Source organism: Triticum aestivum, chromosome 2B, assembly GCF_018294505.1.
Source record: "Triticum aestivum cultivar Chinese Spring chromosome 2B, IWGSC CS RefSeq v2.1, whole genome shotgun sequence".
Classification (NCBI taxonomy): Eukaryota; Viridiplantae; Streptophyta; class Magnoliopsida; order Poales; family Poaceae; genus Triticum; species Triticum aestivum.
The window spans coordinates 27,266,506-27,277,991 of record NC_057798.1 but is presented as its reverse complement, the minus strand read 5'-3'; the positions used below and the strand labels follow the sequence as shown (position 1 = coordinate 27,277,991).

At 46.2% G+C, this 11,486-nt stretch overlaps 1 protein-coding gene across 1 annotated transcript; it reads right to left on the bottom strand.

The window, feature by feature from the left end:
• Positions 1 to 1,006: 1,006 nt before the first annotated feature.
• LOC123043238 (acetyl-CoA acetyltransferase, cytosolic 1) lies at positions 1,007 to 6,659 on the bottom strand. Its single transcript, XM_044465621.1, has 14 exons — positions 6,500 to 6,659; positions 6,231 to 6,278; positions 5,747 to 5,845; positions 5,485 to 5,658; positions 5,277 to 5,382; positions 4,776 to 4,914; positions 3,969 to 4,046; positions 3,825 to 3,890; positions 3,393 to 3,478; positions 2,448 to 2,547; positions 2,171 to 2,281; positions 2,053 to 2,094; positions 1,780 to 1,866; positions 1,007 to 1,374 (listed from the first exon to the last, which is right to left on the bottom strand). The coding sequence occupies exons 2-14, from the start codon at positions 6,256 to 6,258 to the stop codon at positions 1,285 to 1,287; spliced, it is 1,206 nt and encodes a 401-aa protein (XP_044321556.1). The 5' UTR covers positions 6,259 to 6,278; positions 6,500 to 6,659; the 3' UTR covers positions 1,007 to 1,284.
• Between the last annotated feature and the right edge of the window lie 4,827 nt (positions 6,660 to 11,486).

The window sequence follows — 11,486 nt, the reverse complement described above, 5'->3', positions numbered from 1 at the left end:
CGCTGCTCGACCATCGTTCAATCTTTGTGTTGTGTCCAGTGTGTGTATAGTTCATTGCCAATATCTTGAGTTTATTCTTGTCTTGAGTTCAGTTTAGTTGCAGTACAAGTTTCATTTCGTTTTCAAACCGCTGTGCCAGTCAGGAAATGGGAATCAGTTACAGCTTCATCATCAATTTGTGATTTCCGGTTAGTGTTTTAGCTTATGGAAATGGAATTCTGAACTGCAGATAGATAATTCTGCGTCTTCTGAACTTTCAGACATTCTGAGGTAGGCGTATCTGATAGGAAACAAAACACGCATTCAGTTTCAGCATATTCTTTTGGAAACAAAACACGCATTCAGTCTCAACACAAATTTATTTTATCATGCTACAGACAATCTTCCCTCGAAAAAGAAAATAAATAACAAACGACTACTCGTATTTGCCTAGCTAATGTACTCTGAATACAAGCAACCTTGCAGTGAACAGAGAGCAGTAACAACAAGAACACTGCTCACTTAAGAGGTGCTTCTCACACCACTGAGTGGCCGATGTGGGACTAAACAACAAGGAAACTCTGTCCATTCCCATTCGGCATTCGCGTGGAGGGGCTGAGGCGTGAAGGCTGTGGGCTGTGAGCAGCTGCTGCTGGGCCGGGCCGCATTGAGGAATGGTGAGGTGGGTCCGCGAGAAACTTGGTTTTCATTCCGATTCATTCATACCGATACCGGAGTAAGCACTGCAGTAATTTTGATTGCCTCACTGCTCCACATCAAGAGAGTGGTAATAGTGATGCAAAATGTAATTTATTACTCTCTCCAGAACACTGCTGCTGCACTTCACTGTGCTGCGTTCAACACTGGTGGATTACGATAAAAATCTTAGCTTATCCAACGAGTTTCTTTTTTTTTTAAACTATTTCGGTGTTTTTTTAGTTGGCTACTATTTTGGTTTTTTTTTACCTAACTTATTTCTTCTTGTAAAGTTTTGAAAGAAAAAAAATTTCTGAGCCTTGAGTACATAACCTGGAATTCCACAGCCTGGACAAAACAGCTTTATTGCGAAAGTTATTATAAGCTTATTATAGCATCCAGATAGCTACAGTGGAAAATGGGAGTACAAACGAAAACTTGCCCAAAATTGCAAGCACAAATTCATGCCTACTGTCACGAAACAATTTTACATGTTGACACAATAGCACCTGAAATAAGGCCACCGCCAACCTTTCTCTTGTACAGTACTATATGCTACAACCAGGCACTATCTTATCTTTTGGTTGTTACAGGATTTGGTTTGCACTTCTACGCGAGCTCGAGAACAAGTGCGGATGCTCCGCCTCCGCCGTTGCAGACACCGGCGACCCCGATTTTGCCACCCTTCTCCCTGAGGACCTGTGGAGCAGCAACATGCATGGTTCCTTAGTTCATTTCAAAATCTGATGAAGTGAGAGCAAAGGAAACCGGAGACAGCAAGGAGATGGTAACTGAAATCACAGGATATGGTTCTCTCATACTGGAGTGGAAAAATCTTGAGTATTGATACGATACTGTTTTTTTTTTCCGCACAGGTTACAGCTATGATCATATTTGTAAACATATTGCAGAAAGTTTTTTTAACCAAAAATTTGCAGCCATATGGATGGCTGTAGGTAAAGATGTCTACTGCTACTTTTGAGTGCCACTGGATTTTGATATTTACTTGAGGAACAGCTTCTACTAGAAAGCAAGACCCATCCTAAAACAACAGGCCCTGGCACATGATCGCAACACAGGACAACATCTCACGAGAAAACTTACACCAATAAGGGTGACCAAAATGCGAGCACCGCTGCACCCAAGAGGGTGTCCTAAAGACACTGCTCCTCCATGTACATTAATCTTTTCCTGCAACCACAGCTGCTGTCAGCACCTCATCTTGTTTACACTAATAAATACTGCTCGTTGACAGCAAATGGTTAAGAATCGACGTGCATTTCCTGACAGGAATGTTATCTTATATTCAGGCCCCGAAACAAATTTAGATTTTCTTTAGCACGGAAACAGGATTAGTTGAACCAAGGCAGCACTTACTGAAGGAATTCCGAGAATCTTCTGATTTGCAAGTGCAACAGCCTGCAGTAAGAAGTGGAAATAAATATTGATTCTAATGCAACTAGTAAAATGTAGTAAAAAAGGATCAAGATTGTACCGCAAAGGCTTCGTTAATTTCGTAAAAATCAACAGATGAAGATTCTAAGCCAGCATTTGAGAGAGCCTTCGGTATGGCAAGTGCTGGGGTGGTGGTAAATAGTTCGGGAGCCTGCATAAAGAATTGGAAGTCAGAAATATCATTCCAATTGTAATTACACAGAACTCAATTCAAGAGAACATGGACTCATATTCGCCCAGGACCTAGATCCTTGTGTACACTTTCCTAAGATGTTAATCTAGTCCAAACTAAGATAAGAACTGGTACTTTAGCTTACTTGAGCCGCATCGGCAAATCCTTTGATCCTTGCAAGAACTTGCAGCCCAAGCTCTTGAGCCTTCTGCCCACTCACCAATACTAATGCGGCAGAGCCATCACTGCTCCATGTAAAATAAACAGATAAGCATCACATATTCAGTTAAATTCTGGGCAGAAGATTGGATAATGGCAGTCGATGAACAAAATCCAGTAAAATGTAAGATGACAAGAGGATCTGTGGCTCCCCGCAAAAAGAAAAAGAAAAAAAAACAAGAGGATCTGTGGCAACAATGAACTATATACTCCCTCCATTTTTATTTACTTTGCATATTAGCTTTGTCTCAGGTCAAACTTTCTAAACTTTGACCAAGTCTTATACAAAGAGAAAATAACATCCACAATACCAAGTCAATACCATTAGAATCATCATTCAATATATTTTCATACCATATATATATATATTATTGTGAAAGTTTAGATTGTTTTTGATAAACCTGGGTCAATCCTTATAAAGTTTGGCTTTGGTCAAAGCTAATATGCGGAGCAAATAAAAACGGAGGGAGTACATAAGAATTTCAGCATTTCTATAGACTTGGTCAAATATCGAGCAGTTTGACTTAAGACAAAGCTAGAACTTCAATTAATTTGAAGGGAGGGGCTACATAAGATTTCAACATTTTTAATTTGGATAGACATTTACAAAAGTCCTGCTAGAAATACAAATACGAAGTAACATACTAAACTTTACCGTTAACTGGATTGCAAAAACATACCAAGCAGATGAAACATAAATATTAAACACAACTAGCAATTTGCAACAACAAACAGCAGTTGAATGCAGTACAGAGGACAGCAAGAAAACTAGTCAAGTTTAAAGCCTGTATAGAACATAACATTAGGATTCAAGAAAACAAAAACAGAAAAACACATCAAGGCAAAGATCTGGAAAAAAAAAGACAAGCACCTTATACTAGAAGCGTTCCCAGCAGTAACAGTGCCAGCTTTCTCCTTGAAACTTGGGCGGAGCTTCCTCAGTTTCGCTGGGTCAAACTAAGAGGCATAAAATGCTCATATTACACAGTAGTAGTATCGCATAAAAAGATTATACAGGTAACAAATGTCATATTTTCCTTGTTTTAACTATCCAGAAGACTATCAGCAACTTCGCCAATAACGTAGTATGTACTGCCTGGTATTTCTTGAGCCTAGTATATATTATATTTCACTACAGAATGCATGAAAACATACAGAATGGAGACACAATATGCTTTAAAAAATGTTTTTTTCGGAATAATTTGGTTGTTCTTAAAGGAAATTTACAGCTACTGTTAACAAAAAATACACAGGATAGCCTTGTAGTTAATTGTTTCTAGTTTTTCTGTTTGAAAATTTTTACCCTGTCAAGGCTCTCATCTTTTTCAACAAGTACTGGTGGTTTTCCTCTGCCGACAGGAACTTCAACCTGGTAGATAGGACAGAGGGCATTAGGAAAACAAATAAAGGAATGGTTAGTAATATTGGCAGAGAGACAGAAAATGACCGGAACGATCTCCCATGCAAAAGCGCCACTATCACGAGCAGCAATTCCACGCTCATTACTTTGAATAGCAAAAGCATCCTACATAAGAATGTACAAATTCAGACACGTCACAACTAATAAATACATGGGTCATAATGTAGAAGAAGGACATTACATCAATACCTTAAGAGATGTCAAACATAGCATTCGACAAATTTAACTCTGCTATATATCATATTCTTCCACCAGAAAATGGAAAGAATAAAATCTGGGGAAGTGATTACTGTCCAAAAGCATGTTGTTCTGTACTAAAGAGCTACATTGCAATCATACAACTAATATTGATATCCTCACCCTAAAGTAAGGTATGAATAATTTTGGCAATGAACTCTTGCACATTAATACGGAAAAAAAATCAGTTCCACATTTGAAACAAGCAACCGGAGGTTCGTTTAGTCATGTGAACATTATTTAAACCTACCCTAGAAATTTCTAGGAGCATCCCTGCTAGAAAAGGTTAATATGCCCAAGCTGGTATTAATAGGGCATCACTGACATAAGACACTGGCAGTTATGTATATATTGGTCCAAACCAAACAGGATTGTACCTAAGATGAAGAAGAACATATATAATCAACTTGTATGGGACGGTAATGACAAAGTTCAGTGCGCTCAAAAGACCAATTCCGTGTGTTTTCAATATATTTAATAACCTGTACTGAATCTCTAGGAGTAACAACTGACAAAAACACATGCCGTTCTGTGCTAGAAAAATATAAGAATAATAACTACATTAGAAAGTGGTTACTACAATCTGTCATAACTTACTTGGTCTTCCCTTGTCAGAGCATGATTGTCAGCACAAAGCTCAGCACACACTCCCATGGCACAATCGCCGTATACATCCCAAAGGCCATCCTTAAGCATACCGTCAACAAGGCTGTCATGTCCGAAACGAGAACCTTTTCTGCATTTGATTACACAAATCACTAAGTTGCCGGCAAGACATACAAGAGGCATACACTAACATTGTACTGTATTATGCATCAATTCTAACAGATTACATAATAGTACAAATTAAACTTTTACCTGACTGCTTTGTTCATGTACCTTGAAAAGATGAATGAATGGAGCACTACAAAGTACAAAACAGAGCAATCTAAACACAAGGTGAACAGAGCATCCTAAACACAAGGTGTCAAACAAACTGTTTCAAATGGATATCTTGGCATTCTCCTTCTCCTAGTATGCTTATTCAGACAAAAAAATCAAGAATGATTTTCAGCTCTGCACTACATCCAGATACAATCAGAAAAACACTTTACTAACCTAGCTTCAGCGATGTATTTCGGAGCATTCGACATGCTTTCCATGCCCCCTGCCACTACAATATCATTGCTGCCCAGTTGAATCGACTGTGCAGCAAACATCGTTGCTGCAGAAAGGGAGGGGAAAAATCAGGATCATGGTCCAAAAATGTCTGAGTTACAGAAACTGTAAGCACAAATTATACAGACATGGTCACATGAGCTCGAACCTTTCATGCCAGACGCGCAGACTTTGTTGACCGTCGTGCAAACAACCGTGTTTGGTATCCCTGCGCCTAAGGCAGCTTGTCTCGCTGGAGCTTGGCCCAAGTTAGCACTCAGGACATTGCCGAAGAAGACCTCCTGCACAAGGGGTGGATCCACATTCGCCCTTTTCAGAGCAGCTGGTCACCCCCAGTCAACATGTTAGTGTTAAACAAAGTCGACAAATTATAACTTCAGGGGGGTATATAGACAATATACTGACCGCACCTTCGATAGCTATGGAGCCAAGTTTGGTGGCAGGCAAGGAGGACAGGGCGCCGAGGAAACCACCCATAGGGGTGCGCGCGACCCCGACAACGCAGACATCTGTCAGACAGGGAGAAAAGGTTACTAACTGCAGCATATTGCACACCATGTTTTTGATCTTTCCCTTACCTTTTCAGTTTTTGTAATGATTTTTTTAAGAATATGTGCAGGCAAGAAAATCAAAGAAAACAAAATCAATTGCTTTTAGATGAAATAAAAAAAACTAAATGTGCTTCACATCATGCAACACCTTTGCCACTCACGCAGATCGTTCATGCCGTTAAATTTTAACAGTGTTATGGAGTCTGAACTAGTGACAGCGAACTCACTGTCACGGGTTCAGACTTCAGACAAGGTCGTATACAGGATCACCCGGTGTTGGTTCAGAAAAACACATACTGGGATACCATAGTGCAGATAGGAGACGAAAGAAAGGAAGTAGTACCTCTGGGGCCGATGTTGTCTGAACCCATGGCAGCTCTCCGACCTGGACCTGCAAAATCAGGCGAACGAAAGAAAACTCCGGTTCAGTTTCGCCGCGGGATAAGGTAAGCAGCTGCCGTGTCACGCGTGGTCCAGAGGGGGGTACGACGGACGTCGCTGCCGCGCCGGCGGCGCCAAGGAGCGGCCCACGATTATTGTGACGGCGAACTGAGCCGCCGCATCAGACCAAGAAAATGCAGAGAAGGAGAGAGAGGGAGGGAGGGGGCGTGCCTGGGGTCGTCGGATCTGGTGGAGGCGGAGGCGGAGTGCATGAGGCGCGGGAGCGGGGGTGAAGCAGCCGGGATCGGGCGGGGGGCTGCTGGATGCTCGTGCCTGGTCTGGAGTCTGGACTTGTTGCGCTGTTTATAACAGGGGATGGGTTCAGTCGCTGAGGGTCAGAGTCAGTGGGGCTGCGGTCCAACGCCTACAAAAGACTCGATGCCCGCTGAGCAGCCATTGGAGATGAAACGTGGACTTTTACCAAGAATCTTTAAAAAGTACACGTCAGCTAAATGTCAGTTGACCGACTTCGGTTTGGCGGCAGGCGATTTCGAGAGTTCGTCGAAGGGAGGCCGAAGGGAAGGAAGGAGCTCCCGCGAAGGGCTACCACACCATCTATCTTAGGGTGGGGGTGGTGGGGGCGGCAGCACGGCGACGGTTGGGGCGGCAGAACGGCGGATGGTGCAAGGTCATCAGGGCTAAAGGGATGACGGGGCGGGGAGGGGGGGCTAAGAGTGGGCGGTAGCACGACGATGGGCCACGGTTGGGGGAGGGCAGGGCGGTCGAGCTGCCACGCGAGGTGGAAGCCGGTGGTACACGATGTGGTTAGATCGACAGGAAGATGAGCGGGAAGTTGAAGATGCAATCTCGGTCGTCTATTTTTGTATGTGGTGGCTGGTAGGAATTGACTGGCCCAGTGATTTTTTCAAGCGACTTTGCAACTAGCCGAGCCAAAAAAAACTCCTACCATTGATGTGTTTCGAAAAGAGTAACTCGGACATCCGAATAACAATGATGATGTCATAGATTATTCGCGATTGGCCAAGATGATGCGCTTCCTCTCTATTGCCAACGACCTCATGCGTCCGTTTCCTTGAAGATTATGTCGAGGGCAACTCGCACGACTTAGGCGACATGACGGGCATCTCAGACCTCCCTACCAATGAGGCACCGGAAACCAGTCGTGGCAGGGCACTGGTGTGCGTCTAGCGGCTTCTAACGTGGCGGGGTCAGGGCTTTGGTGTGGCAACTAGCGTTCTGCGACAACCTCCAACCTGTCCCGACGATCTCACTCCTCCTCCTCCTCCTCCTCCTCCGCGATGAGGGCAGTCTCCTCCCGCGTGACCTCCTTGTCCAAGCGTCGTTCCTTCTTCTCCTCCACGATGACGGCAGTCTCCTCCTGCGCGACCTTGTTGTCCAAGCGTCGTTCCTTCTTCTCCTCCGCGATGACGGCAGTCTCCTCCTGCGCGACCTCCTTGTCCAAGCGTCGTTCCTCCTCCTTGGTGAGCGACACCCAGTCCGGCCTTGGGGCGAAGCGACATGGTGAGGACGAGGAAGGGAAGTGGAGTTTGTGGGGATGATGGGGAGATGATTTGGGACGGAAAGGCACCGACCTTCTATAGCCACTAGCGGTGAAAAATGGTGCGCGTGACGGGAAACGGGGACGGGCGGCAGGAAAATATGCGGGAAACATACGTGGGCTGTTGGCCATGCGAGGATGACCATTAATTTTCTCCTATCACAGTGACATGATTGGTTCTGCCATCTGTGCCATCGGCGGGGGAGGGGGGAGAGGAGGAGCAAAGACAGGTCGCGATGCAGAGGATGAGGGGAGAGAGGTGAAACTTTCCTCCCGCACAGATGGTTAATGTAGAAGCGCACTGATATGGCAACTCTACTAGGCTCGTCTTTGGATCTCAAACTCTATATGAATAGGTACCATACTGATCAGACCAATATGATGCCTTCACTACAGTTTTTGGATCTCAAACTCCGTATGGACAATTATAATGCCGATCAGACCAATATGATGCATCCGCCAGAGTTGCTTTAAGAGCATAGTCCGCGTACCTAAAAAATGCATAGTTTTGCATTATTGTGCATTGGAAGTAGAAAAGTTGCCCCACTACATGGTAAAGTATGTATACTAGATATGCCATCGCTCAAGGAGGTTAAGAGCATCTTCAAATTATACCTAAATTCTATAGCCTAAAATGATAATCACATGTTTACCATTTGCATATATTTTTTCCTATTATGCTATGCACACTTTAAACAAATAGAGGAATTCATCAAACTAATTCAAGCAAATATGAAAATGTTGCACACGTAGTGCACATACCGCTACTAATTTAGGAATTCATTAAAGTCAATACAAAAGTCACTTATAGTAGACAAATTTGTGGATCAGGACTACTACTCCTGGGAACATAATGGTGGTCATCAAGCTGGTAATAATTTTTTTAGAAAAAGAGGATGACCCGCGGCCTCTGCATCTGGGCGATGCATACGGCCACTTTATTAATTATTCTCACAAGACCTTACAAAGCCATACAACAGCAAGACTAAAGCCGCCGTCTAAGCAACAACTGTTGCTACACCTATCCGATTGATGAAGGGGCGCAGATAGTCTGGGCCTAATACCAAACAAACATCGCAGCCAAACCTAAACATCTAAGACCTGAGGTCCCAACCAGGACGCCTGCCGGGTATGGGGCACCTACCAGTCCGGCGCACTCCTCAACCAGGACGCCTGCCGGGTATGAGGCCGCCGAAGCCACCTGCCACCAATCCATCTTCAGTGTTGTACTGCTGCATCAACCTTGTCCGGTCTAACTGCCGTCGACGCCACCACGACGCCAGACAGCGCCACCTTCCTGCGCGAGTTCATCTCCGCGCATCGGACTCCGAATCTCCACAGCGCCACGCCGCCAAGATCCGCCGCCATCAATGTATAAGATGAAGTACCACTCCACCAAAGAAACCGTCCTCTGTTCCCCGAGCCCGTGTGTACCTCCATGAATGACGCCCTCAAGGGGGAAACGACACCAGAGCGCCGCCATCATCCGATCAACTGATCTAGGGTTTCCCCCGGAGGTAGCAGAGAGTGACCTTGAACTTCTCCGCGACGATGCCTTCAAGAATGAAACGAAACAGACTGCGCCGCCACCGCCGGCCTTTGCAGTAGTCAAAAGCAAGTTTTCACTCAGATCTGTTCGAAGAAACTTCATCTCTCGTGCACGGGCCGCCGCGTCCTGCGACGTCCCCGGGAGCGGGATCCCAAGATCCGCCGCCACCGACGCCGCCACAAGGACCCACCACTCGACCGTCATCCCTGAAGGGGACGACGCCACCACCGTGCTCGGATCCGGCATCACGCCAACACCTTCGGCCGCCCCTAATCAGATCGGTGAAGGAGAATAGCCAACGCGAGCGCCCACCACCGCTTAGGACCGCCGGACGGCGCCCGAGCCCGACCACCCGAAGGAGAACCGATCTGGGGCGGGAAACCCCAGATCCGCCGCCGCCAGCCCCAGCAGCGCCGCCGGGATCCCATCGGGCCGCCGCCCGAGCGCGCCAACTCCGCCTCCATGTTGTACGCCCAGGGACGCCGATGCATCTCAGCCAGAGGATCCCCTCGTGAAGAAAGGAGGATGGCCCGCCGTCCGCCGTCCGCCGGGCGAGCCGGCCTCCTTCGGCGGCGGTGGGGAAGAAGGGGAGGAGGGAGGTCGAGGGCGGCGACGGTTGGGGCGCCCGAGTTGCCCCCCTGGAGGCGACGCGAGCGAGCGAGTTGTTTGCTCTGACACTCTAAACTGCCTCGGTATCTTCTGCTGTTGTGCCTCAGTATCAAACCGGTAATAATGCCAAAAGGAAAACCCTTGTTAGCTCTGATGAACAACAACGGGTCCCACGAGTCTCATGGCTCGGTAGACGGTGGATCCGCAAGAGAGGCACTTGTGCGCGCAACCGGATAGTTCCTGTGCGCAAACCTAACTTCAAGAATGTTGGCGTAGCTCTTCTCCACGGACGAACTGTTTTTTTTTCTTTTTTCCAGCGTCTCCATTTGGTTTTAGTCTGTTTTATTTTTCATTTTTTTATTTCTCCCTTTTTGGTTTTGGCATAAAAACGTTTTTGTAATGCATGATATTTTTTTCCAAAAATCATAAACCTTTTTAAAGATAGGCAAACTTTTTCAAGACATTAAAATGTCTTAAACATGATATAATTATTTTCTTTCTAATACATGATTTTTTTAAATACGTTGACATTTTTCAAAACAATTGATTTTTACCCCATGAATGTTTTTGAAACATGATACGACAATATATTTTTTGCAATATATGTAGTTTATAATTTACATCTACTAGCTTCAATATTTTTTTAATGTTATTTCAATATATTTTTTGAATGTTCATTTCAACATAAAGAATGAAAAGGTTGCCACTATTGGGCCTAAGCCCTGACATCCCATATATGGGGGCCCTGACGCGGTTTCCTCCTATCCTTCGACCAGGGGCGTAGAGTAGGAGGAGCACGCCGCATGCAGCAGCGCCGCGTGCATGGGTGGATAGGTCGACCAGGTCCACCTTCATTGGTCTCTTGACTGCCCGGTGTTGCGTGCCTTGACTCCACATGCATCCAGAAACAAGATTCACGGGAGCCCCCGAACGCTCACAGAGTTTAGCAACTTTTGGCCATCGGATCCTTTTCTTGATGTGATCTGGGCCGTCGGATCTCGCTACCGATTGAGCTCGTCCGTCGGATCGACCCCGTGTTCCTGTAGCAATGAATAGTAGTGGTAGCAAACGCGTGCCACCGCATGTAATTTCACGGCCCGCCGAGGGCATGGATGGAAATTCGCGTGATGGGTGTGTGTGTGTGGTGTGGTGTGGATGGCCAAGGAACGGATGATGACAAGGAGTGTGCCAATTCCCCGATTGGTTGAAACCGTAGCCGCCACTCCCCATCGGGCGCTTCCTGCAGTCGTCGCTCGTTCCTCTCCCGTTGGCGCTGCTCTCCCCATCGACCTCGCCCCTCGCCATCGCCGGGAGGAGAGCGCAGGCCGCCGCATCGCCTTCACCTCCTCTCCAACTGCTGACCTCACGCCGCACGCTTCCTCCCCTTCCCCCACTCTTGGTCCGCACCACACGAGGTGGGATGCGACCCATGCCCCCTCCATCTCGTCCGCCCAGCCGACCACCCCTCCTTTGCGCGCCTC